Source organism: Octodon degus, unplaced genomic scaffold (genome assembly GCF_000260255.1).
Source record: "Octodon degus isolate 3935 unplaced genomic scaffold, OctDeg1.0 scaffold00035, whole genome shotgun sequence".
NCBI classification, from domain to species: Eukaryota; Metazoa; Chordata; class Mammalia; order Rodentia; family Octodontidae; genus Octodon; species Octodon degus.
This window is the reverse complement of record NW_004524611.1, coordinates 1,217,340-1,244,744: the sequence shown is the minus strand read 5'-3', so window position 1 is coordinate 1,244,744 and position 27,405 is coordinate 1,217,340. Positions and strand designations below refer to the sequence as shown.

The following is a 27,405-nucleotide window of genomic DNA, read 5'->3' as shown; positions in this document are numbered from 1 at the left end:
GCGCATGCACGTGTGTGTGTATGAAGTTCTTCCATCCTTACATGGTGCATGTGCGCATGCACGTGTGTGTGTATAAAGTTCTTCCTTCTTTTACAAAGTGACTATTACATGCAATTTCCTTTCAACACATTTGTTTTTTTGTTGGTTTTTTTTGGTGGAATCAGAGATTGAACTCAGGCCTTTGCGCTTGCCAGGCAAGCACTTACTCTACTGAGCCATCTCCCTGGCCTTGTACACTGTATTTTCAAGAGGATAACCAGAGAGTGTGAACTTCAAAAAGGTCAGCATGGTGGTGCCACTCAGACTGCAGAGCCAGGCAGCCAGGGTTACAACTTTCTGTCTACTAGTAGCTTACTAGTCCACTACTGTCCACTAGTGGCCATACCACCCTGGACAGACTACTTTGCTTAACCAGTCTGTAGCTAAGTTTCCTCTTCTGTAAACCAGGGACAAAAACAGTGGCTGCTGCTTCTGGTTCCTGTGAGGCCCCAGAAGGCACTGTGTGAAGCAGAGAGGCCACAGCCCACGTGGTGGGTGCGCCTTGGAGACTCCAGGCCATCTCCTGGCCAAGAGCAGAGGCCTGCTGGAAGCCTGGATCCCAGTGCCACCAGCGTGAGTGTAGAAGTTGGCCTGAGCTAAGTTTGGATTCCAGCTCCCGCAGGGAGAGCTGGGCCCTCGGAACTCTGACCGGGCCACCTTCCGAGCTGTGTGTGATGGTGACGTTGGCTGTCGGGTCCACTGAGGGGCACAGCAGCTTCTGGCGGAGGTCACCTGGCCATGGAGGGGTGGCCTCGGGCTCTGTGTCTGGTCACTCGCCCTCTCCTCTCTGCATCTGGCCCACTGCTCTACTTCTGGACCATGAGAACTAAGTACCTCTGCCCACAGCGCTACAGCCCAAGAAGACACCCGAAGGCTCGCGCGTTCCAAGGAAGGGCCCTGGGAAGGTGGCCGGGCCACGTGGTGCTCTGCTCCTCGGTGGGCTAACACGCTGTGAGGTCAGAGCCCTCCTGCTGCAGGAGGCAGGGCCTGGCTGGAGGCGTCCCCAGGCTGTGGCCAGAAAGAGTGTGTTCCTGTCCTGGCTCCCCCCTGTTCCTCTGCTTCCTGGCTGCAGCGGGATGAGCCTCTTCTGGCCCCAAAGCTCTCTCCACGCTGTTCCTGTCATGGCTGGGCAGCCAAGAGGCCAGCGGCCCTCTGCTCCCTCCTGTTCCTGCACAGAGCAAAGCTACCAAGACACCCAGCATGCTCTCCCTGCACTCTGCGGCAGGAGGCGCAGTGTCCACCTGTGCTGGGCCTGGGCTTCAGGCTCAGGCTCTTCCAAGTGCTGAAAAGACTCTGGACAAATGCTGACGCCTCAGGTCAACAGAAGGGAGAGGGACGCCGTGGTGCATCTGGGATCAGAGCCCGGAAAGGAGGTCCTGTGCTCCCTGCCTGGAAATGCGGGTGGGAGCGAGGAGGCCTCACGCCCGGCTTCCTTCCTGGTCCTGGCTAGGCCCCTCTGCTGCGAGCCTTTGTCAGGGTTGTTACTTTTTTCTGCTAAAATTATCTTAGTTGAAATAAGTAACAAGGTTTGCAATCATTTACAGTTGAAAACATGGGAATACACCACTTCTCAGTGGATGATAGCTGTATATAATATCCATAGATGATTGCTATGCATTATTCCTGCACACGTAACAAATGCAACATGACCCCGTTAGAACCTACTCCAGACAACGTATGGCTGTTAGAGAAGCTAAGAAAGAAGCTTCCCGCTCAGTGATTCTGTTATTTAATCTTCTCACTGATCACTGCTGGCCCCGCCTCTGCTCCCGCCTCCACGAGTTGGCCTGTGCTGGCTCCAAGCTTCTTTCCTGTCACAGAACTTGCCCTCCACCCTCCTCCTCTGAGCAGTTACTGGTAGATTTATTAATTCCTGTGTTTTGGTCCAACCACACATAGATGCCAATTGTTTTATAGAGTTGTCTTCTAAACCAATCAAAAGGAGAAAACATGCATACACTCTATCTTGTGTAATTACCTGTACTAATAACCAAAATAAATTAATTAATTTAATTAAGTGGTGGGAGAAGCCAGGCAGCGTGGTGCATTCTGTCACCCAGGCTGAGGAAGGGTCTCAAATTCAGCCCAGCCTGGCCAATGATTTTTATTTCAAGATAATAATAATAATAATAATAATAATGAAAAAAGCTTTTGGGATGGAGGTCCACGTGCAGGTTCTGGGCTCAGTTTCCAGAATATCAAATAAATATATTAAATAACTTAATTACATTAACAACTTCACAGGGCAGGAGACATAACCGAGTGTGCTCTAGGTTTCATGCCCAGGGCTGTCAAAACAAATGAATAAAAGAGGAAAACTCCGTTCCCTCCCAAAGAGACGCAGTGAGTTCTGGCAGCGGCGCTGGGCGGCAGGGAGGTGCTCTGACCACAGCCAGCGGGAGGTCGCACAGGCCGGGCTGGAGGACCTTGCCACCGCCGGGCCTGCAGATGGAGAGCCCGGGGCTGCCTCTTGGGCACACAGCTGCCTGAGGCTGGATTCGAACCGCAGGTCTAGTCCTTCTCAACAGACACAGAGCGCAGAGGAAGCACCACCAGGAAAACCCAGCACCTGCTTCTGTCTCGGGTCTCAAGTCATGCGCTGGCCGCCGGCGCTCCAGCCTGGCGGGCTCGGGGCGTGGCCACGACCACCAGTCTGCGTCTCTCCCCAGGCCAGGCGCCAGGACACAGGAAAGCAGCCCCCAGTCAGGGCCGCCAACCCTGGCAGGTCTGCAAACAGGAAGTGGGCGGTCTTCGGGGCCTTGGAGGGCCTCGCATGCTTCAGATGCAAACTAAAAGGGGAAAAGTTAGGGCCAGGGAGATGGCTCCCTAGAGTAAGTGCTTGCCTGGCAAGCACAAGGGTCTGGGTTCAATCCCTGGTTCTGAAAACACACACACACACACACACACACACACACACACACACACACACTTGAAGGCAGCAGAAATCCTGGAAAGAAGGAAATCCAGAGGAGAGAAAGGTGCTGGGTTTGAAGGAAGTCAAGTCAGAAAGACGACAGAGAACCAAGGGCCCCAAAGCTGTCTCCCTGAAATGACCGAGGCGAACGGAGGGCCCGAGGACGGCATCCACCCCAGCGGGAAATGCGGCTCTCCCGCCACAGGCGCAAGTCCACGGGGCTCAGGGGCACACCTGCCTCGGCCTGTGGACGGTCCACTCAGCATTCACCGAACGTCCTCTGCTCGGTCCTGGAATCCACGCCCCAGTTCTCCAATGAGGAGCAGAAGAGGAGGGCGCTTCCGTTTTCCTCTGAAAGGGCTGAAGATCTGGCAGGGCTGCGAGTGGCACTGTGCCCACGTCCTGGGAGGACGGCAGTGCGATCCTCAGCCTCAGCAGCAGCCTCATTAATCATAGGGGTTTTTGTTTGTTCGTTTTGTTTAAGGGAGGGGATTGAACTCAGGCCCTTGCGCTTGCCAGGGAAGCGCTTATTCCACTGAGCCATCTCCCCGCCCCCTCCCACGGCAGTATTCTTGACATGTGATGTGTCAAATAAAAATGGCACGGAGATATGGGCGAAGGAAGAAAATGTGGGCCCTTAGGTAACGCGTCCCCATCAGGCCTTGATTCCGTCCACTATTAGGGCCACACGAGGAAGTCAGCCTTTGTGACTGGCCAAAGCTGCTGCTTGTGAAGTTCCCCTGAGGAAACCAGGCTCTGCATTTTGCCTCATTTCCATCCAATAATATTCTATCCTCTCTTACAAACATGCTTTGTTAAAAAGTTTTTAGTGGCAGGAACTTTTTCTTGTCACCCAGTTCCATGGATTGAAAGTGCTAAAGCAATCCTTAATGTTTCGTTCCTTGGTAAATACAGAAGGCTAAATAGAACACACACACACACACACACCCTAAAAAGAACATGGTGCCTCTTTTGCTGTTATTATGTCCACCAAAACAATAGAGTCTTGAAAGAAATATTTCTTCCCGTGGTTGAACGAACACTTCCTAAAGAATCGGGTCCCTTTCGATAGCATTTGGAGTAACTCCTCTTCCAAAGCAGAAGCGTGCGCCATTTGCTACTCTCTGCGCCTCTTCAGTCTGCTACAAATGCTGTCGTCAGCCAGCAACAGGAGATAAACGTGTGTGTGTTGGGACTGGGCGTGGTGTCCCCACAAGACGATGGCTGCTTATTTTGTGTTCAGTCTAACAGTAATCAAGGGTCTGTGGCTGGTAGAAACATTTCCATGTGACCTAAGTCGGCGCACGAAGTCACACTGCCCTCTTTAGTTGCAGGACAAGTGACGCGTCCAGATTGCTGTTGGCAGGGGACAATGTCCTCCATTTACCCAGCTGATCTTCCCAGGGCTGCCATCGAGGAGCTGGAAAATGTGGCCACCGTGCAACACCACTGGGGAAGCCACAAAGCCTAGACCGGGGCTGTGGCAGAGACCTGCTCCTGCCCATGCCCACAGCGGCCAGCGTCTGCGAGAGCCATACAGTGGGTGGCTCCAAGGTCCCAAGGCTGACTTCTGTCTCACTGCATCCATCAAAGGTGTGTCAGCATCGAGAAGGTCCCTGTGCCCTGGCTCCCCGCGACACCATGAACACCCACGCAGGTTTCTCTGTGTTCCAAACCCTGCCTGCGCCCTGAAGAGAGCATCTAACACAGTGGTCTCCTCACAACAGCCTCACACTTGGAAGAAAAATGGAAACAATCACATGTCAAAGCCTGGCAGAACTGCACGCTGCGCCTGCAAACTGAGAATCCTGGGCGGTTCTACTGGTGCCTGTCATGGCTTGTGTCCAGTTGTCCCCCCAAAGCCTTGTGCAGTTATGGGGCGTGCCTCTAGAGTTTGTGATTGATTCATGACCCAGTGTTGCGTGGTGGCCACATTTTCCAGCTGCTCACTGGCAGCCCTGGGAAGATCAGCTGGGCAAAGGGAGGACATGGTCCCCTGCCAACAGGGATCTGGGCGTGTCACTTGTCCTGCAACTACAGGTGTGAGTGCCACACCCAACTGGGGCCGACAGCCTGCGTGCAGCATGAGGGAGATAGCCTTGCTCGCTGCCTTCCGCCGCCATGGACGGCTGCCCTCTGCCGTGTGCCACCCTGCCTTGGAGCCAGCTGGATAAGGACTGAAACCTCCGTGAACCTTTCCTTCCTTAATTTTGGGTGTCGGGAATTTCATCCCAGCAATGAGAGAAGAGTAGCCGAGACAGTGACTTCAGTTGGTTGACCTTTCTGCTGTGTGAAATGCCCTCCTGTGCTTCTTATTAGTGCCTTCTAGTTACACAGAACAGGTTTCCTTGGGGCGGATCGCACCTGCACAAAGCACACTTTAACTGCTCCCCGCATCCCGTCACCCCTTTGCCCACAGGTCCCCTGGGGTCACACCAGGACTTTTGGGGTGCACAGAGTACCATCATCTCAGTCAAGGCCCCCTTCTTCCCTTCCTCTTGTCTGATAATATCCTCCTTCCACTTTCTGGTCACCTCTTCAGAGTCCACACGTCCAGAACACCATAACCGTCTTTTTGAGTCTGGCTTGTTTTGCTCAACAGGGGATCTGTCCTTTTCTCTGCAAATAACAACACAGTGGGCTTTCTGTGGTCCCGCAGTGCTCCTCTGCGTAAATGCGCCACGCCACTCACGCGTTCTTCTGCTGACAGACACCAGGGCTGCTCCGCATTTCGGTGGGCGCCCAGTTATGTGGGATTAAGGTGGATCTATCCTGTCACCTTCAGAAGTTTAGAAGCTCAGTCCAGGGGCGGGAAGGACCTGCCCTCGGGCTGACATTTTTGCTTTAGGATGTTACAATTGCTTCATTGTGCATCAACTGACTCACAGCGATTGCTTCATAGAGCACCTGCAGGAGTCAGGAGCTCGGCTAAGTGACTCAGTGGGGCCAGGGTCCTCACTCTGTAAACATCCTGAGCCTGGGTGAGAGGAGGGCAGGGAGATGGTGTGAGAGCTGCCCCCGCCCCAGGGCAGGCAGCCTGCTTACAACACAAGGAACAGAGGCTCACCCTCCACCCCTTCTGTTGGGGCCTTTGCTTCCTTCCCCTCCAGGACCTGCTGCTGTGCTGCGCCACCCTGCCCTGGAGCCAGCAGAGCAGAAACCGCCACCACTGAGAGCTAAAGAAACCTTTCCACCTTCAGCTTTGGGCTGGGGGTATTCTGTCTCAGCTGTGAGAGGAGTGGCTCAGATGGTGGGCTACGGGCATTCCTGTGCCACGCTGCCTCGGGCTACTCTGGGTCTGTGCTAAGGGTGGGGTTGCTGGTCTAGCACTTTTCTTTTTCCTTTTCTTGAGGCACCTCCCGGAATGAGGTTCCAAGGCGCCACCTCCCAAAGCGCCACGTGGTTCCCTTCCCACCAGCGACGTAGGGGCTGTCCTCCCACAGACCTCACCAGCACTCCGCACTTGTTGGGTGTGGTGATGTCTCGGTGGGGACTGGGTGCACTGCCCTAAGGGCTGGAGGTGGTGAGCTCCGCTCAGGCACTTGCTGCCCACTGCGCCTCTGAGACACACGTGCCCGGTTCTTCTCCATGGGCCTCTCCACCAGCACTTACTGACGGCTCCATCACTCACCAGGCGCATCACCTGGTGGCAGCCCCGGTCCCCAAGCTCATCTCCAAGGGCTCTGTGTGTGTGCTCAGGAGGGCGGACCCTGTGAGTTCTCAGGAGAGCCAGTGTGGCTCTACGCCGCCCTCCCACTGGAAGGAAGTGCCACGGACAGTGGCTGGGCGCTCTGCGCCTGTACTGAGATGGGGATGAAGGAGCCCAGGACAAGTGTAGTTTCCAGGCGAGTGCCTCAGGCTGCAGAAATATATCTGTTAGGTTCCTCTGAGCAGAGGTGAGAAAGGAGTGTAGAGGTGGACAGTGTCACCTGCTCCCTGTCTTTCACCTTACACATGAGCAAGAGCGGGACTGAGTGAGGGCAAGCTCACCACACTGGGAAACAGGTCTTTCTGCTGGGAGTTGCAACAGATAAACAAGCAGAAGGGGAAAAGGAAAAGGGCTTTATGATCTTTGAGGACACAGAGAAAATCTGAGGAAGATCAGGGATTCTCTGAGTTGGAACAAAGGGAGGCCGAGGCTTCTGCGGCCTTTTGCCGGGGGTGAAGCCTGAGGGGTGAAGCCTGAGGGGTGTTTAGAAATACCTGAGGAGCTGACTGAGGTCTGCCCAGGCTGCAGGAAAGGTGAAAGGAAACCGCACCCTGCGCTGGGCTGCAGAAGCCGAGAGGTGGTCTGGGGAAGGTCTGCTGTTGTTTTAGGGCTTCGGCCCCATTAGAAGAGCAATGTACCAATTCAGCAGTTCATGCTGGGGCCAGAACTGGTCAGACACTGCCGTGCAAACGTTGTGGCCACCTTTGTCCACGTGTGAACCCTGCCTCGGTGGAAGCGAAGCCTCGCACCATGGCTCTCTCTGTCCAGAACTTGCTTTTCTCAGGTGGTCAGGTTCACGTTCCACCCAACATTGGCCATGACTTGGGGATTTCTCAACTTCAGAATAAAAATTCATGCTTTCTCTTGCTTTCTTTTGCTTTGTTTTGTTTTGAGAGAGCATCTCACTAGGTCGTTATGCAGCCCAGGCAGGCCTTGAATGATGCCCCCGCTTGGCCTCCCGAGGGCAGGATCACAGCCATGTGCCACCACGCTCTGCTTCGCTGCTCCCCTTCATCACTATTAATTCTACCTGCAGTCTCTTCTCCTCTATTTAGTGCTACATTAATATTTTCTATTTCATGACTTGTTTTTCTACCTGTTCATTCTCTATACCCCAATACCAGCTCCATCAAGCACCCTCCTGCCCCACAGCTTAAATTCACCGCAGTGGCCAGCACCTCCATGCTCAAAGGAGCAAGGACCCTTGCCTGGCCGGGTGCTTCCTGAGCGTAACCCCTAGGCAGTGTGCCAGCTCACCCTACGGCTTTACCTGTCGGCCTCAAATCAGGAGCAAAGCCCAGGAGAGCTGATGCCTGTGCTCAGACAATGTAATTACCCCTTGGATGGTGAAGGCTGAGTTCTGAGGGGCAGCGGGCTGCCCTCGCCAGACCCTGGACACCTCTGCGAGACGGTTCACCTGCTGGGCACCAAGCTGTCAGCCTGCACACAGTCATTCTCAGTTTCTCCCCCATCCCTTTAGCTAACATGTGTCTTTTTATTCAAATGAGGTTTTACTGTCGGCACTTGCACCCACCCTGGCCCCCTCACCCTTTAACAGTGTTTAGCATGTGCTCCGTGGTGGCACCGCTCACCCGTCGGGGTAGATACCTGCGTGCCACTTGTCTTCCATGTGTTTCTCCCATTTTTCATTCATTTGTTCCCATTCTACCTTTGCAGGGCACTACCTCAGCTCGCAGACCTCATTTATCTTATGCTTCTGGGAAGACGACGGCATTTGAGTTTAGGTGGGGAAGACAGCCGCGTGGCGTTCAAGAAGGGGAGCAGAATTTCCCCTCTTGCTTTTTGTCTGTGAATTGAATTGTTTGCAAATGGAAACATTTGTGAACCCAGGCTTACCCTACTGCAAAAAAGGATCCCTGGTTTTCAGCTGAGACCTTCCTCCCTGGGTGGTATAAAGCTTCTCTGAAGGCTACATGGCCCTTCATGGCCACAGTCCACTTTAAGTGTCCTAGCACTCAGCCTGGGACACATGTTCTTTGGCTTGGCTTTGTTCTGTGTTCTGACAGCAGGCTTCCCTGCAGTGTGAGGGCTGTCAGGCCGGGCCTCTTTCAGCCGATCACTAGCGACGCTGACCCCTTCCTGTGCCGCTGTCCTGTGTTTATTTGGGGAAAGGTCTACCCACATCTTTGCTCATGTTTTTAGGGTTGGCTTTTGTTCCTCTGAGGAGTTGTAAGCTCACCACACCCTGGGGTTGTCCCGCCCACATCTGGTATGCGACTGACAAGCATCTCGTCCAGTGATGGAGCCGCTTCTGGCTGCTGTTAATTGTCCTTAATGGGGAGGAGCAAAAGGTCCCCAGGACTCAAGGCATGCGCTTGGGGCCAGGAAATCAAAATCTCTAAACACCCAGGTCACCTTAGTCCTTTATCTTGCAGCAAAGAGAGCTGAGCCCAGAAAGGAAGTTCCGGTCAGTGCCCAGAGCCCAGAGCTCAGCTTCCACATCCGGAGCTGACAGCACCCCCTGCAGGGCAGTTGGGATATTTCTCCTGGCAAGTGGACTATGCAGAAGCACCGAGGCCCACTTTTCCAGTCGCTGTCAGGGTCCCTGGAGACACCAAGAAACTACTTGAACATAAAGAGGCAAAATGTGGTGGCACACGCCTGTCATCCCAGCACTCAGGAGGCTGAGGCTGGGGGATCGCTGCACCTTCTGAGGCCAGCCTGGGCTACGTGGCGAGCTGAAGGACAGCCTGAACTACACAGCAAGAACCTGCCTCAGAAATCCCTGAAATAAGCCAACAAACAAAGAACCTAAGGGTTTGTTATGACACCAAGGTAAGGGAAGCAGTGCAGTGGAGGTAGGTGACAACCACACCCCTCTGTCCCGAGCACCACAACAGGTGACGTGGCGGGCGGGCGGGCAGAACCTTTGTGCTGAAAAGGACAAGAGGGGCCCAGAAACAGGGCTACTGCTACCGACCAGCCTGGCTCCCGGCCCCTCGGGGCCAAGGGCTCGGTGCTAGCGAGTGCTCATGTCGAACCTTGCAGGTCAGCATGCAAACAAAGCCCACACCTGGCTATTTAGTCCCAAAGGGAATTAATACGGATAGCTGTATTTTGCACTAGTTGGGCTTGTTTACCAACAATTCTTTCTTTTTGCCACACACACACAGGAGATTGAACCTCGAGGCCTTTGAGCTGAGCTTTATCCCCATGCATTTTTAAACTTTTAATTTTGAGGCAGGGTCTTGCTAACTTCTATGTTTTCTAGGCTGGGTTCAAATTTGAGATCCTCCTTCCTCAGCCTCCCAGACTGCTGGAGTTACAGGTGTGCACCTCCACACCTGGCTAGAAAATTCGTACACACAACTAACGCCACGTTCTCGGCACGCTCCACCCCACCAGCTCAGGACTGCAATGTACACATCTGAGTGCAGCTCTTGGCCTCAGCAAGTTTTGGGTTTTTTTTCAGCTAAAATAAAGCTGCCCCTCCAGAGTGATGGGTTCCGTATCTGTGAGTTCAATAACTGCTGATCAAAAATAGTCAGCAAGATGGGCCAGGGAGATAGCTTAGTGCAGAAGTGTGTGCCTAGCAAGCACAAGGTCCTGAGTTCAATGCCCAGTATAGTCAGGCCCGCAAAAGAAGAAAAAAAAAGGCTCTATGCTGAACATCTGCAGGGTCTTCCCATGCGCGCTCTTGGCCTTCTCAGGGCCAGCTGCTGGCTGCAACCTGTCCAGTGCAAACACAAAACTGTGTGACTTGGGGGGGCAGTGAAGAAGGGGACAGGCCTCTGTTGGGTCTGAAGGGACAGGGTCAGCCCAGGCGGGACCTGCTCCAGGGTCACCCTGCCACGCAGCTCTGTGTGGCCTGTGTGGATTCAGTTTCCTCACCTCCGTGGAACAAGGACTATCCCAAAGGGCAGCTCTCCAGGTTATCTACAGCAAGTTATAGAGAGGTGCTTCACCAACAGCAACAGAGGCGGGCACACGCATGCGCATGCGCACAAACACAACCGTGCTGCTCCGAAGAAATTTGCAAACATGGCCAAGCAGCACTCGAAGGAAAAATCCCAGCGAGGGGACCGGACGGGACGTCCAAAAAGCAACAGACACACAGGCCTAGCTTTACTGTCGCAGACACTGAACGAGGGAGGCGGAGAGCGCCTGCATGGCCATGCGCAGTCGGGCCCTGCTGCGCGGCTGGGGGCGGGGCAGGTCTCTGGGGTAGGGCTGGATGGACAGTGTCTGTGAACCTCGCTGTGAATGTCTGGCCAGGGACGGCTGAGATCCACCTCTGGCTCACACCGACATCTGGGCCTCAACCTCCTTGCTGCAAGCTGCACCACTGCACTCAGAAGCTGAGGGAATCGGTTCCAGGACCTCGGGCGACACGAAAACCCACACGTGCTGATGTCCCTTATGTAACAGGGCAGTTGGGTGTGAGGGCACATGCCCATCATCGCAGCACTCAGGGAGGCTGAGGCAGGAGGATCACAAATCCAAGCCTGGCCCCAGCAATTTAGTGAGGCCCTATCTCCAGATAAAATAAAACTAAATGAAGAGGGCTGGGGATGTAGCTTAGTGTGAAGGCTCTGGATTCAATCCCCAATATAATAAAATAATGAAAGGAGAAAAATTATAGAGAAATACTGACCCTGCGCCCGGCGCCAGGGCGTGGGCGAGCTCAGGCGCTCGGGCAGCGGGGCAGCTGTGGGTCCAGGGCGCTTTGCTGCCCTCTTGGCCATGCCCCCGACGCCAGCCTAGAGCTCAGTAGGCAGCTTGTCCAGGGGGGCTACGCGGACTTCCCAGTGCTAACAACGCAGGGACATTCTCTTGGAAATAATACATACTTGTGATCAAATTATGTGCCATGGTCAGGCAACACAGACTGACACAACTGTGACATTTTTCTGTAACTTTCAGGTGAACTGCAAGTCGGCTACAGTCAATCCGCCGACCATCAGCAACAACTCCACTTTGTTTCTAAAAGAGCCGAGTCTTGCAGAACGCACAGGTTTGCTCCTTTTCTTATAAACGAGTCCAGTCCTGGAAATGAACCTTTCTCCCACACAGGATGTCTGCGCCAGTCACCACGGCACATAAATATGGTTCCCCAACAAACGTCTTACCTGCGCACAGAAGGAAGTTCACCAAGATGGGACGGACTTTTTCCCCCGCAACCAGGACAACAATACACTTTTGGGCTTCTTTCCAAGAAATCAGTTAATAGCAAAATACCTTCCATTTAGAACAAATAGAAGAGGCTTGTCCCCGGTCCCCGGTCCCCGGCAAATGCTCCCCCTCACACACATGGCACTCGTGTGCTCACGAAGGGACAGGCCTTCTGAGCGCCGAAACATTTCAGAGAAAAGCTTTGTCTGCCTCTGAAGGTGATCCGCTCGCCCTGCAGGGCAGGACGCGCTGCTTTCCATTCAGAACTCCCAGTTCTCTGCTTGCCACAGCACAGCCCGCCCAGGCAGGCTGAGGCCGCGGTGGGCGAGGCCGTTAGTGGTGGAGACGTGCGTCATCCTCTTAGAACGGAGAGCGTCTTAAGACGCTTGATTAGCTCAGCATCTCCGTTCCGCCACGTTAGGTAAACGTTAAGTTTTACTGGAAAGAAGGCTTACAGGATACTGAGCCTAGAATTCATCATTTAACCACTAAAGAAATGATCTCTCCCAACCGACAGCGCAAAGGTATCCCCAGGGGCAGGTAACAGAAAACAGCCAGCGCGGTAGAACGGCCCGTGCGAACTCCTTCTTAGGGAGAAGTTCAGAGCCTCACCAGCACGTGAGAGGGCCGCTTCACACCCTGGGAAACCGCGTCCTACCTGTGTGCTTCACGGACGCCTCGTGTCCCAGTGCAGGCGTACGACAGAACAAGATGCTATTTGGGACCAGACTGCCTTTTATCAAAATGTACCAACAATATCATGGCGAGTTCACAGCTCATGAGTGGCATTATGTGATGTTTGAGACAAAAATAAACATATTTTCCTCTAAAATACATCACATGACAGCCTCTGGTGACAGATCTGAGAGGTGGATGGAACATCTGGCTGTGGGGTGGCACAGGGCCTTCGTTCCCCTACAGCCTCTGCTTAAAGGCGAGAGGTAGATTTGCACTTGCAGTTTCAGCCCAGGCCAGCAGGAAGTGGAGGGAGGCAGGGGACCCAGGGACAAGAACACAGCCCAGGTCCTACCTCCTGCTGCTCACCGGTGAGGACCCTGGGGGTGAGCACTGTGCCCTGTGACCCGCCACCTCCCACACACGGGCCACGTGGGGGCGTATTTGGCCTAAACGTTGCATGAAGTCATGAGACATGAAGTCAAGGACGCCCCTGGGTGGGCAGAGGAATGGGATGGACACAGCGGTCACAAGCAGGCAGCCCGAGTGGTGCCGGGCCCGCGCAGAGCGAGGCTGCAGCGGGGGCCAAGCCTCCGGCTACGGAAGTCCAGCCTTTGCTTCTGGTATGTTTTAAGGAAAAGTTTTGTGCAACTAGCACAAAAGGGCTGAGAGTTAAAGACTAGCAAGGCTGTGGTGTGCCCAGCCTTTGTGACACGGGGACAGGTACAGGGACCCTGAGGCAGGGCAGAAGCCCCTGCAGAGGAAGGCACCCTCGCTGCACCCCTGGGTGGTATTCGGGTGCGCTGTCTCCCCAGCACTGCAGGGAGGTGGATGCTCGACCCCAGCAGGAGGGGAGCTTACCTCCACTGAGGGTCCATCACCTTGGGCCATGCTGCCTTGCAGAACTAGAACCGAAAGCATCGGCCGCCCTCCCTGCCAGCCCGCCGCCCACATGCCTGTGCCACACACCCAGACTGGGGCGGGGACAGGGACAGATTAGAGCAGCGAAGCTTCCCATTTCTACAGTTTGCCCCGTGCTGGGGAAAGAGGAGCCAGTGCTGTCTCCGCAAGCAGAACCCCAGCTGGTGCCTGGAATGGGACAGGCCTAAGCTAAAGACTAGGGCCAGCGCCTACACTCAGGAGAAGCCCTTGCCGGCTCCTGCACTGAGGGGCCGCTTGGAAGTGAAGTGAGGGGCCCTCACTCGCAGCACAGCAGGTTTGGGATCATCAAGCCTCCTTGGGGAAACAGCTCCCAGTGACTGCAGGAGGGCAGCACACGCCGTGTGGACGCATTCTGACTGCCAGAGACTTCACAGCGTGGGACTGAAAACGTACGAATTATTTCTGGAATTTTCCAGTAAGTATATGTGGGCTGCCACGGACTGCTGTTAACCACAAACCAGGGAAGCGGAAGCAAGGTGCGGCCCAAGAGCGCTGAAACTGCAGACCAGGAGGGAGGGGCTTCAGGTCACGTCCCCTGGCCTCCGCGGCGCCCAGAGAAGCAGCCCAGGGGCGGAGCCCTGCACGACTCCAGGTGGCACCCGGGACTCGGCCACCTTCAAGGCACTCAAGGATCTGGGGACACAGGACAAGCAGGCTGCCGCAACGCATGAGACACACTCAGGTCACATTGACAGTGGTGTGACAGGCGGAGACGTTGTCGGCTTCCCTGCGAGCGGGCATCCCTGAGATCCTGCACGCTTCAGACTTCCGAGCCCCCCCCCCCCAGGCAGACTTCGTGTGCACGACCACGTGGACGCCCCTGGGTCTCAGCACTCGGACAAAATGCGTGTCCGCTTGCAAGCCTGCGCGGAGGGACAAAGGCCTCAGAATACTTGGCGGTCTCCAGCAACCGCAGCGGTGTGAGAGCTCGCCTGTGCTTCTAAATAAAGCCCGTGGCTCACCCGGCACACCCTGCTAGCTAAGGCCACAGGGTGAGGAGGTATATCGTCCACGGGAGCCAGGTGGGTCACTGAACCGCAGTGGCCCGCCCACCCCTACCTTTTCCGAGGTCTTGTCCTGGACCAGCGGCCCTGAGCCTGGAGGAGGCGGTGCCCGGCGCTTCTTCAGCTCCGACTTCACTGAAACTCCTGAGATGTTGCCCAGGGACAGGGACGGCCCCAGACTCAGGGAGCGTGGATGTGCAGACGGGGAGTTGGGCATGGTCAGGCAGCCCTGCGGGGGAGAGGAACACGCATCATCAGCGGGGCCACTCTGCTCCTGACGAACCCACCTCCTCCTCCTCGGGAAGGGACGGGAGACCCTCCGTGCAGACCTGTGCACGAGGGCTCTCTTCACAGACCTTTCCAGCCTCTAAGCACACTCTGCAGTGGCTGCAGGAACCGCTTATGCTCCTGTCTGACCTGCAAGTGCGGTTCAGGGCCCGCGGACGGGTGAGGGTGGACAGGAGCAGCACGCGAGCTCCACAGGGGGAAGGAGGCCCCTGCTTCGGCCACACTGGGAGCTGTGGCTGCCCCTGCCTCCCGCTGCCTGTCAGAGTGAGGAAAACCTCAGGCTCAGGACCAGCGACGCAGCCTGCAGTCTCTGCATGGGGGTAGGCTGAGGGCCACGTGTGGTGCGCAGTCTCCTGTCTCCCTCCCTCTGTGGAACAGAAGTAGGTGACACCTCGGGAGCTGGTGCGCTGATGTCTACATGAAAGGTGGCCACGTCTTCTCTGGCACCCCTCACCACAAGTGCCGGCCGCCTCTGGCTTCACTACCGTGACACAGCAGTGGCTCCCGCCCTTTCCAGCACCAGGGGCTGCTTCCTGGGGACAGGTTTCCCATGGGTGGCAGGCAAGGAGGATTTGGGGTAATTCACAGGGCTCTTGGTTTCCTGTTGCTCTCTTTTTCTTCCCTCTTCAAGTTATTTCTGATTATTTCTCATGTAGGAGAATGCATACAATACTTAACCTCCTGCGTCTGGTTTACTTCATTAGTGTGAGGGTGCCAAGATTCATCCATTTCCTTCCAAAGGACTCAAGTTTATCCTTCTTCATAACAGAGTAGTACTCCACTATGTAGGCATACCACATTTTCTCTACCCATTATCTGCTAAGGGGCACCTAGGCCTCTTCCATTCCTTAGCTACTGGCACGTGCTGCTGTAGGATGAAGAGCCACAGGATGAAGGGCTCCACCTTGGGAGCTCCTGTGTCCTCGCGAGAGGATGTCAGAGACACCCGGAGTTCCCAGCAGAACCCGGCAAGAGCCCGGCAGCAGGGTGCGGCACACGTCTGCATCGCTGGCCCTCGGGCTCTGCAGCCCGGTAAGGCAGCAAAGTCCAAGCAGGAGAAGCATGTACCCACCCCGGGTGCTTCCTGCCTCCTTCCACAGTGACGGGGGACTCCTGGGGACAGAAGGGGACAGCACAGGGCAGCCAGGTCAACAGGGCGGGGGCGACTGCACAGCCGCGCTGCCGCAGGCCCAGGCTCCCAGGTGCCTCCCTGGAGGCAGCGCAAACCACACGCCCAAGCCAGGGAGGCAGGCTGCCCACATGCTCAGCCTGGGCACGACAGACCTGGGCATACTCGCTCACTGCAGCCACACTGCTGGCTCTCCTCTGAGCCCAAGACGCCCGGGCTGCACCCGGCTCTGTGCAGACCTCCTTGAAAGCATCCATCAGGGTACCACTTCACATGATTCCAAGCTTTACCCCCAACCCCAGTCTCCAGCTCCAGGTGAGGAGGGGAAGGATCTCACCGCAGATCTGCCATCATTCTCAGAGAGGGCACCCACTCATCCACAGTCATGACAAAAGCCACTCGAGACCCTAGGACCAAGCACCACGGGCCTCAAGATACGCGGCTCGCTCCCTCCTGATGTTTCCTCCAGGAGTGGCTCTGCAGGGCCACAGCGCTAGGACCTGGGACCGCAGACGCCCGCTGTGCCCCATCTGACGCCTGCTAACTCTGTCTTGGATTCGCTCAGGCAGGAGCTGTCCCACAGAGTACTGTCTGCACCTCTGGAACATAAGTGAATTCAGACGACAGGCTGTGTTTTAACTCTAAATTTGCCTGGCATGGCCTTTATCCTCCTACAACCCAATACCCCATGAAAGGGGGTCGCTTTCGGCATCCAGCACCTGCTGCCCACTACATCCTCTCCTCAGCTCTGCTACTCACGAGAATGCCCAGCCCACTGCAGCCCACGGCAGGAGCACACCGTGCGTTCGCCCCTCTCGCTTCTGCCAGCCCTGAACACGCATGCAGTTCCAAACACAGCCCAAGAGCAATGCAAGGGAACATCATGAAGTACGAGGCGCCTTTCGCCACCCTGAGTCAGCAGCAAGAAGGCTGGGAAGGCCGCAGCTCGCTGCACACCTGGGGCCCGCGAGCCTCAGCCCTGTCCCTCCGTCCTAACTCCTACGTGGTGGCCAAGTCTGCTGAGGCTGGAGGACCTGTCCTGCAGGAAGGACACCAGCTCCTGAGCCTGTCCAAACCCATCAGTTCCACTTAGGTTTTCTTGAGAAAGTCTTTCTGTTACAGCACAAGTGAAGTATTCCTTCCTGCAAAGGCCAGTGAAAAAGCAGAGTTCAGGGCTGGGGAGATAGCTCAGTAAAATAAGTGTTTGCCTGACAAGTGCAGGGTCCTGAGTTCAATCCCCAGAACCGCGAAAGAGGGGGGGGGGGAAGAAAGAAAGAAAAAGTAAAAAAGAAGCCTCGAGTTTAGGGGTTGGGGAGATGGCTCAGTGAAATAAGCGCTTCCCTGGGCCTGTGTTCAATCTCCAGTTCCACAAAAATAAATAAATAAATAAATAAATAAATAAATAATACACAGAGTTCAGCTGCCAGGCTTGGTGGTACATATGGAATCCCAGCATTTGGGAGGCCGAGGCAAGAGGATCGTTGTTGAGTTTGAGGACAGCCTGGCCACAAAGCAAGTTCAAGGCCAGCCTCTCCACAGTGAGACCCTGTCTCAAAAAAAGACGAAAGAAAGGAAAAATAACCTCACAGATTTCATTTATCATAATCTGACCCAGTCTTCTCAGCCATTGCGGGTACAGCCGGATACGTCACTAAGAGAAAGGAACGGATGCCGCCTGCAGAAAGGGGAGCACAGCAAGCACAATGCTACCTCAGCTGCGGGGCTCTGGCTCGGGGGTGAAGTACCCAAGGCCCGGGAGAGATGCCAGCCACATGCCACCCTCTGGGGTCTACGCGGAGCTCCACACACCATCGCCGCACTGAGGGCAGCCGAGGGCTCATTTGGGGCACCTGGCTCCACGGGACAGGAAGCGTTGGTGAGCACAACCCACCCTGTGTGTCTCGGAGGGGCAGGGAAGACGCAGGCGAGACCGGCAGCTTACGGCGAGCCTGCTGCCACCCTGACTGCTGATGTCCACGTAACTGAAAATGACAATGCACACGGCGTGCGTGCTGCTGGTGCGCTGCTGGCACAGCAAGGCCCATCTAGACACGCACACGCGTGCACACACACACTGGGGCTTGCCAAGGAGCCCCAGCTACGCCAAAGACCCATGTCCCCACGCCACTGGTGGCTGACTCCAAGCACGGCCTCCTCCTCTGTCAGGGATCCCGCAGGCCAGAGCAGCCGTGGGGCCGGGCCGAGCCCAGGGCCACACAGGCGCAGCTGACCACGCTCGGGGCGCTGAACCCCACAGGCCACCACGGGGTTCACAGGTATGGGGGAGCAGCGGCTCCCTCCCTGCCGACCCACAAGCAAGAGGGGCAGGAAGCCATGTCCAGATGCCAGGCAGTCCCACTGTGTCTCAGCATGAGCCACCCCGTTCACGTGGCTCCGTCTCCCTGTGTCTGCACCCCGCCCTGAGCCAGCCCTTGTGGTGCCCTCAGAGGGCACTGAATGGGCGCCCAGCCCCAAGAAGACACCCTGTGTGGCCCCGTGTGGCTCTGGCCACCAGGGCGGGTGTGTGTGGTGTGGCCTGAGTGTCCCAAGGGGTGGACATGGAGAACGTGCTTGGTGGCCTCAGCACAGCCCAGGCTGGGGTGCCGGCAACCCGCGGGGTGTCTGATGCAGCACTGCAGGGCGGAGGGCTCCTGGCTACAGAAAACAGCGACTGCGCAGAGTGGAGACACTCACTGCCTGGCGTGAGCGCTGTGCAGTGTGCGCAGTCACCGCCTGTGCCCACCAGGAGTGCACACACTGTCAGTTCAAAAGCAAAAATAAAATGCCACTTAAGAGTTAAAAAAAAATACAGGCCAGAGACATCGCTCGCTTGCCTGGCATAAGCAGGGACCCCAGGTTCAGTCCCCAGGCCTACACAGAAGGGAAGGGAAAGGCGGATGATCTATATGGGAAATGGAATATTACTCAGCTATGAAAATAATGATACCTGTTATTTGGGACAACATGAATAGAACAGTAGTTATTAGGTGAAATACACCAGGATGGAAAGGCAAGCGTCACCTAATCTCACTCATGTGGCATCTAAACGCAGCTGATCTCACGGGAGAGCGGAGCCTCACACCTACCAGAGGCTGGAGCAGAGCGGAGATGGAGGCTGAGCAGGCCGCGGGGTACCAAGAGCAGCTGGAGTCTTGGTCAGCTTTCTCGCCTTGCTGGGACAATATTCTTGACTCTCAGAATTCAGGAAGGAGAGGCTTACTTTGCTCACAGTTCACGGGGGTTTCAGTCCATGCTCGGCTGGCTCCAACGCACAGTGGCACACGGCAGAGGGCAGGAGCTCATGGCGGCAGAAAGCCGCAAAACAGGAGCGAAGCGCAGCAGCTGCGGCCGCGAGCCAGCCTCTCCCTCCCGTACTCTGCGCACAGGCTGCCCAGCCAGGGAGGATGCAGCACTCACACCCGTAATCCCAGCAGCAGATCACGAATTAATGACAACCTCTAGAAGCTGCTCCGTGATTGCATGAGGCTTTGCAGGGACACCTAGCACGGACCATAACAGCTGGACAGAAGGGCAATCCCGGCGTTCGGCCTCACAGTAGGGCGAGTCCAGCTAACAGACATGGATTCTCTCAGCATAACCGGAGAAGACGATTTTGAATGTTTCACTGAGAAATTCCTCGTGTACGGCGCTGACCTGAGGGCCACCAGCAGGCATGTGCCACACTTCTCACCACACCGCAAGCATGTCTGGGAAAGTTACGATTTACAAAGCAGACTGGGCCAGGAGGAGATCCCTGCCCAGGTCTTAGACTTTCCTTAGGCTGTGGCAAGAAGAGGGGGCCGAGGGGCTGTGGGCAAGGGTGGCACCTGTGGCTGCACCGCAGTGCCCTGCTTGGCCTGGCTGCCTGCAGTGCTGGGCGAGGGCTCCCGCCGAGGCCCTCCTGGCCTGCCCGCTGTTGCCGCATCCCCACCCTGAGCACAGTCCCGGGGCTGCAGGACAGCACCGACAGCCTCCAGCCAAGCTCCCAGCCAAAGCCACCTCTGGCACCCAGGAGATCTTGGTCAGCCTGGGGTCAGGAAGGAAGAGGCGTGGCAAGGGAAAGGGCCTGTCCCTTCAGCCTGAAGTCCCCATGAGCAAGGCAAGTCCAGGCTCTAGAAAAAGGCAGGGGCAGTAACTCCTTGGTCCAGTAGGCGGCTCAGCCACCAAAGTGCTGGTGACATCAGTGCTGATGTCACAGGCTGAGTGTCAGGGAGAACTTCAGGATGCTGTTCTACCTGCAGAACTTTTCCTAAAGCAAGTAAGCAGAGGGTCCACCACTGGGGCCTCAGCTCCACCCCTGGCCGGGGCTCTGGGCACCTGTGAGGACCTGGAGCTGATGCAGTGCGGGACCCGGGGCATGGGAGGAGCCATGGGCAATCGGAGGCCATCCAAGTAGGAGGAGAGCACGAGGGGGGACAGCAGGTGAGCTGCAAGTGTCGGTGTACAGGTGACAGGAGTGTTAGGATGGACAGGAATCAGAACAGAGACCCCGCGTAGAAGGCCACGCTTCCTTCTGGGACAGACAGAGACAAGGGAGGTGCAGGGAGCCCAGAGCTATCTCACTTCTGGTTCACCTGGATCAGCAGGACAGGGCAGGAGAGAAAGGGCGTCCCTAAGGCTCCCAGGCGCACCCCTTGATGTGCCCAGCTCCATCGGCCGTGCAGATGACGAACCCACTCAATCCACAGCAGTGGGCCACGCTGCCTCCGGTGTCCTGCCGGACCCTGAGGCACTCAGACCCAGAGCCTCTGAGCCTGGGAGACCAGAGACCAGATCCCTGGAAGGCCTGGGTGGTCACTGTCCCTGGCCCACACTGTCCACAAGGCCCAGTTCAAACAAGGCTTTGCCATCACTGACGTGGTCATGAGAGGGTAGCTGGAGGCAGCCGCAGGGCTACAAAGAGCTCTCGCGCCCTCTCTCCGTCGCCCCATCTCGCCCTCCATCTTCCTTCGTCATTCCCTCTCTTCCTCCCTCTCCCCCTCCCACCTCTCCCTCTCCCTCTTCCTTTCTCCACAGAGAGGGCAGTACCTGGAATTGAACCCAGGCCCTCACACTGAGCTGCATCCCTGGTGGGCTCCACTCGGGCATGGCTCTCCCAGGACCCACCCTGTTTGCCAGCAGGGGCACCATGCTCAGGGACGGCAGCTCAGCGCTGGAGCCCTCGGCACACACTGGAGCTGCAGGAGACAGCATGGAGCGCGGGCTTTCCACACACTGGACACTGTGAGCTACCCACATCACTTAGGACACCCTGAGAGCCTGGAGCACAGCGGCACGACACATCCAGAGCGCTCTGACCACTGATGTTTCCCCAGGATGTTCCCTCCTCGTGGCTCTGGCCTTCCCAGCCCTACAAAAATGTTCTCTGCCATAAACAAAAATGTCAGGCACCATAAGCTCTACCCCATGTGCTTGGCTGGTCTCTGATTCACATCATTACTTACCATCCCTGGCTTCTTCATTTTTTTAAGTTCAGATAGGACCCCACCAAGGCTCTAAGCTACCTAGGCCAGGCTTGAGCTGGAGATTCTCCTGATTCAGCCTCCCAGAGTGCTGGGGTAAGCAGTGTGCACCTCCATCCGTGGCTTCTATCTCACTTAGCATTTTTCTAGGAAGCGAAGCTGCAGTTGGACTCCATTAGATTCAGATTCCCTCCTTGCTGGATTCTAAGCAATACTGCCACAGCTTTGCTGCCAGAGAGCAGGGCTCAGCAGTGTCTCCCTCCCACCACGCAGGGGGCCTGCAAGCCCTGGAGCCCCAGGGCCCCCGGTAAGTCCTGTCCACAAGGAGCGCTCTGCCCTGGCCTCTGTCCTGCCCACTGCTCCCCACCGCATCCCCAAGTTTCCTACGAAGTGCTCACCCCTCCCTTGTGGGGCCCCACTTTCCCAGCTGTCCCAAGACCATGCTGTGAGGGGACCCAGTTGTGGGGGGATGCCCAGGGGCCACCAGTGGTGTTCAAGTCACCTGCCCCCCAAGGGAGCGAGTGAAGAGCAGATGCACGCATCCCTCACCATGGCAGTGGGGGACCCCACGCCAGCAAGCTCCTGTGCACGACCCAGCCGGCAGACTCCTGGCCACCCATTTCTGGGTGACAGTCCCAACCACACCTTCCGGGTCAGTGCGCGAGCCCCACCATGCGTGGGGGGTCTCTGTCTCCCCTACACGGGCTCTTAGGATGATGATCTGCTCTGCTTCTTGGCACACACATGCACACACATATATTCATGCACACATACGCAAGCATGTGTGCACACACATGCATACACATTCACATGCACACATTCACATGCACATGCATATGCATGTGTGCATGAGTGCACACCCACACACCCACACACCCACACCCACACACACCTTCCATGGGGCAGAGTCCTGCGGCCTCCAGGACCCAAGTCAGGGTGGGAGAGGAGAGAACAGCCAGACCCTGTCAGGCCGCCTTGGGCCCGGCTACCCCTGCCAAGTGACTTGGCTCTGCCCAGCTACAAATCATTGCCACCCTGGCATGATTGCTGTTGTCCCTGCAGCCCACCGACAGGCCCTGCACACTCCCACTGGCTGGTCGGTCTAAAAAAGGTAGCTCCTTTGTCAGTGTCAGCCATGTGGATGAGTCATGGCCATTGCTTGGCCAGTGTGCTCTCTCTTGTAAAAGTCTGAGAGAATGTTTTCTCTCCATGTGACTCTCCTTAGGCACATTCTACATCATCGATCACTTTCCTCTTTGGCCCCATAATCTCCTTGATCAGAAAATTTGGGACACTACTGAGTTACATGACGTTACAGTACCAGTTCTCGTATGTCCTGAGTCTTAAGTGACCTTGGAAGGCTAGGGCCAAAATGTTGGCTTTCTTTGTGGCCCTCCTTTTTCTCTATTTTTGGTCTGCAAACTTAGGTTGTTAACCCTCCAGAAGACAAGCTTGTTATTATCGAACAACCTAGGCTGTTAAGCTTAACCTCACTATCTGTCTGGATATCAAACATCTTAGGCATAACATGGAACCAATCTGAGGTACAGGATCTCAGAATAAATCCTGAGGGGATTTCACTGACTTTATCAGATCCAAAAGCTACAACTCTTGTTGCACAGGTCTTCATTTACCTTGGTCTTAACCACCCAGCAGAAAAGTATGAAAACGAAATATAAGAAGTAAAGCTATACTGTTATGTTGAGCTGTAGGGGACTCAGGTCAAAATTTCTGACATTGCCAGTGAAGCAGAAGACCCAATGCTATTATGGACTACTGGACTCTTTTAGAATATTTTGCTGAGTTAACACACCTATAATATTCAAATAACGGAACTAAATAAAAAAAGGATACAGACGAATGTGCATTTTGTATCTGTGTATTCAAAGTGGTTAGGATAGATATGTAGTTACATTCTCTTAATGAATGGAGGGATTTGTTCTAATAGTTTGTAAATAGGCTGCATCTTATACAGCAATTAACCACTAGGAAGAGAGTATGCAATGTGTTAATTATTGAAGCTGTCCTACCAATCTGATTTAAAACTGTCTCTTTGCTATTTGTTTCTCAATAAAATTATGGAAAAATAAAAAAATAATAAAAAAAAAAAGGAAGAAGATACCGCCACGAAAGGCAAGAAAGTCGAGCACCTGTCTCTCCTCCCAGCCCGCCCGGCACAGGCAGAACTAGTCAACCCGAGTACCATGAGGCCACAGTGAAGCAGCTGAGGACTGTCTCGGACCTCAGCCTCCAGGAGCAGGAAGTGGCTGAGCTTTGAGCTTGGGCCGGGCACAGTCCTCTCTCCTGGGTGCGGCCCTCACTCCAGCTCTGGGCATCCAAGGTGAGGTGGCACATGCCTGGAATCCCAGCACTCGGGAGGGAAGACTGAGGCAGAGGCATCCTGAGTTCAAGGCCAACCTGGGCTACATAGCCAGACCTTCCTCCAGCGGTTGCAGCAAGCGGTGCTGCACCCAGGCCTGGGCAAAGGCGGAGAGGTCAGGGCGGCCTCTGCTGCCCAGCAGCCCCGCTCTCCTCCCATCTGCATCATTCCCTTCCCCACCTGTGTATGTTTCCTCTGCAGGAGCTCTCCTCCCCAGACAGCTCTGGGAGAGCGGACTGCAGGCTTGCACAGTCGCCTGTCCACAGTGCCATGGAAATTCTCAGGGCATGGAGTGGCCACACAGCCAGTGCTGGGGCAGCTGAGAGAGGCACTGGGCACCTGAGGCGCAGGTGGAGCAACAGAGAATGGCCCAGCTACTGTCTCACCACTCACGTGACAGTGGGAGCATACACAGGACACGTCACAGTGAGGGGGACAGGAGAGGTGGGGAGGCCCAGGAGCCCCCGTGTCCCAGCTGGCCAGGACAGGTGGCTGTAACCTGGCTGGGAGGGCACAGGCCAGCTGTGAGCCATCAGGAGGCCTGGATGGCGCCACAGCCAGGGAGCTTCCTGAGGCCGCAAGGTCACCTGAGGGTGCTGCCACAGGGCAGGAGACAGCAGAGGGCCACAGGTGGTGCAGTGGGGAGGGCACTAGCCGCAGCTCTGCCTCTCTGTCCCCAGGCCTACAGGTGGAGGCTCACTGCACCGAGCCCACTCACATGGTGCAGAGCCAGAAAGACACAGCCGCAGGCCATGGCCCCCTTCAGCTGCCCAAAGGCCCAGGCACTCGGGTCCTCTGTGCCCCTCTCAGAGCAGGGCCCTGGATAGAGATCCAGCCGAGGGAGGGCAGGCCTGGACAGCACAGACGCAGGGTCCTTGTCCCGGGTGCTCTTCTGGTGGCTTCTCCCAAAGGCAACCACCCCAGCTGTGGCTTCCTTGTCCACTCCCAGGGTCCTCATTTTTGCCTCAGACTCGGCAGAGCCAGGGCTGGGGCAGGGCCCCTTCCTCCCTCCCGGATGTCAGGAACCTGAGCAGGGCTGTTGGCATGGAAACCACTTCAAACACAGGGGAAGCCAGCCCCAGAGAAGGCTGAGTTTCCACCACAGCCTGAGCAGTGAAACCGCCCACAGTGCCTCCAGATAAACGCGGTATTTTTACGGAGGCAGTAATTTTAAAGCCTCATTTACCAGGAATTTATGGTAGCAAGCAAAGCAGTGGTACTGGGGGCAGCTCGTGTGAAGAAACCGGAGGTTGATCACATTTATACAATTTGTTAATACGCCAGGGATGGCCCCAAAAAGACCAAGGAAATCCCACAGACAATTCTAGAAAAAGCGGGCAATGACTAGCACACCCCCACCCCCCGCAGTTTCCTGCAGGATGTGGAGCCCCGGGTGTGGACCTACAGCCTATAACCGCCACACTCGTGGAGGCTGAGGCAGGAGACGGCAAAATCCGAGCCCTGTCTGGGCAACTCAGGGAGGTCCTGCCTCAGAATTCAAAAGGGTGTGCTTGCTGGAGACACAGCTCAGCGTAGGCTCTGGGTTCAATTCCCAGTCAGAGGGGGAAAGTACGAAATAGATGTTTTCCTGGAAAACGTAAAGCATGTGGAATTCCGGAAAGTCACTGCAGTTCCAGGGAAGGTGGACATGCCTGCTGTGACTCAGGCACTGTTTGTTTACGGCAGTGAAGAAATCTCTTCATGACTCACTTTCCCTCTCCAGGAAATTAACCCTTCCAGGGAGGCCCGGTTGCTTGTGTCCTCTCGGAGGGCACATTTCTAATTAATGTCTGTCCCCACAGAGACTGGACAAGCCTCTCGAAGCTTCCCAGGGAAAACAATAACAGCTGCAAGCTCTCTGCTATGGCTTTCTGTGCGCGCCAGGCCTGCCTGCCATCCTCCTGGACCACAGCGAGGAGGACAGGTTGGGGACAAGGAACGCGAAGGCATGGCGCCCCCTGCTGGGTGGCACGAAGCTGCCTTCAGGCATCAGGTTGTGCTCAGCACCCAGGGGAACCCCAGAGGGATCCTCAGCGTGCGTGCGGTGCAGCTGCCAGAAACCTGGGACTCAGAGACAAAGCCTGCAGCAGCTGGGCAGCAGGTGGGGACAACGCGGAGGATAAATCGTCCCCACAACAGCTCGCCTCTCTGGATCCACGGGAGGAAAAGATTCACACGCAGACAGGGCTGCTGGGCAGGAGGAGCCCCCAGGCCGGCCCAACCACATGCTCACGGCTTTGCAGGGTCCGGGACCCAGCTGCTCATGCTGCCCGTCCCACCTGGGGTCGGGTTAGGAGCATCCTGACCTCAGAACTTGAGGACGAGAAGTTGACAGGCAACTGTTAGAGCCAACAACAGCATGTGCTTAGAAACGCTTCTATTCCCAGAACAAGGGCAGAGCCACATGAACGTACGGAGGGGAGCCGGCATCCCCGTCCACCAAGCAGCCTCGGAGCAGATGCTCCCTGTGAGTCAGAGGCCTCCAGCTGGCCCAGTCCCGCGGGACCCCTGAGCCGCCAGCATCATTATCTTACTAGGCGTGCCCCTGCCCTCTACCTCCAGGCGAAGTGCTAGCCCACCACCCTGCGGCACCATGTACAGAGCCTGGCTTACGGGAAAGGCGCCCTTAATTTTTTGATGGTGAGGTTTCACATCAGTGCAGAACTGCCTGCCTTCTCCCTTCTTAGCATGGCAGTGCCACGTGGGCCCTGCAGGGCCCTGGAGTGGCACTGAACGGCTTCCACGGTGGGGTGCCGGGACAGTCTTCTGACAGCAGAGTTTCAGGCCAGAGTCAGTGTGCGCACCTTTGGCGAGAGGTCGTCAAGGTCCCTGCCCCAAGGCTGAGGCGTGTGGCCTCCTGCTAGGCACTGGCACAGCTCTAGGTCTCTACTAGTCTAAAAGAGACAGAGCGACTGGGGCTGTCAAGCCATGCCCTCCACAGCTCTGCCAGGCAGCAACCGTGCCAGCAGCCCTGGCAGAGCAAGGAAGACACAGAGCTGGGGAACCCTGGAGCCCGTTCCAGAACACAGGCTGCCAGGTCCTCCTGTGCGGCCTACAGCCGCCTTCCTCCACTCTCAGCTCACGGGTGCTTCATGCCTACACGCTGTGTCTCAGGAATCCCACTGTAACCGTGCATCAGGGGAAAAGGCCCGTGCAGCAGAGGCAGCAGCCACTCTGCTCCTGTCAGTCCTGCTCCGCAGGCCAGTGGGCAGCGCCCCACACCTAGCCCACAAGCTAAGCCCAAGGCCTTGAGCGCTTGCTTCCCCCCAGTGGGAGTGAGCTCGCTGTCACCTGGTTAGAGCTACCCTGCCCTGCCTTTCCTGCTTGCTGTGTGCGACTCTGGGGAACGCGGAGGCCCACCCTGGACTCCATAACCCGCAGCAGCAATCTGATGGGTGCTGCTTGATTTTGAGTTTCTCAGCACGTAGCGTATGACACCTCTGTCCCTGGCCTCCCAGACAGACTAAATGGGCCCTTCCTTAGCACAGTAACCCAGAGAATCAATCATTAGAAAAGTAAAAGGCAAACAACAGAAAATGGGAGACAAACCTTATACAAATGGGGAGGGATCCAGAATAGAGGGCAGGGATGGGGGATTAAGATGTGTCACGAAACACAATCCCCAGCACTGAAGATGAGAAGGAAGTGAAAAGCGAATCTGATACTATAAGCTCAAGTAATTTTGAAAGCAGAGGAAAATCAGGAGAGGAGGAGGGTGGGGGGGAGAAAG

The 27,405-nt window shown here is 56.0% G+C and overlaps 1 protein-coding gene across 1 annotated transcript in view; it reads right to left on the bottom strand.

The window, feature by feature from the left end:
- LOC101570637 (protein cordon-bleu) overlaps positions 1 to 27,405 on the bottom strand; it is a 111,165-nt gene that overhangs the window by 13,515 nt on the left and 70,245 nt on the right. The window contains exon 6 of the mRNA XM_023714324.1: positions 14,472 to 14,645. Coding sequence (XP_023570092.1) covers positions 14,472 to 14,645 — 174 coding nt within the window. The remainder of the gene's footprint in view (positions 1 to 14,471; positions 14,646 to 27,405) is intronic.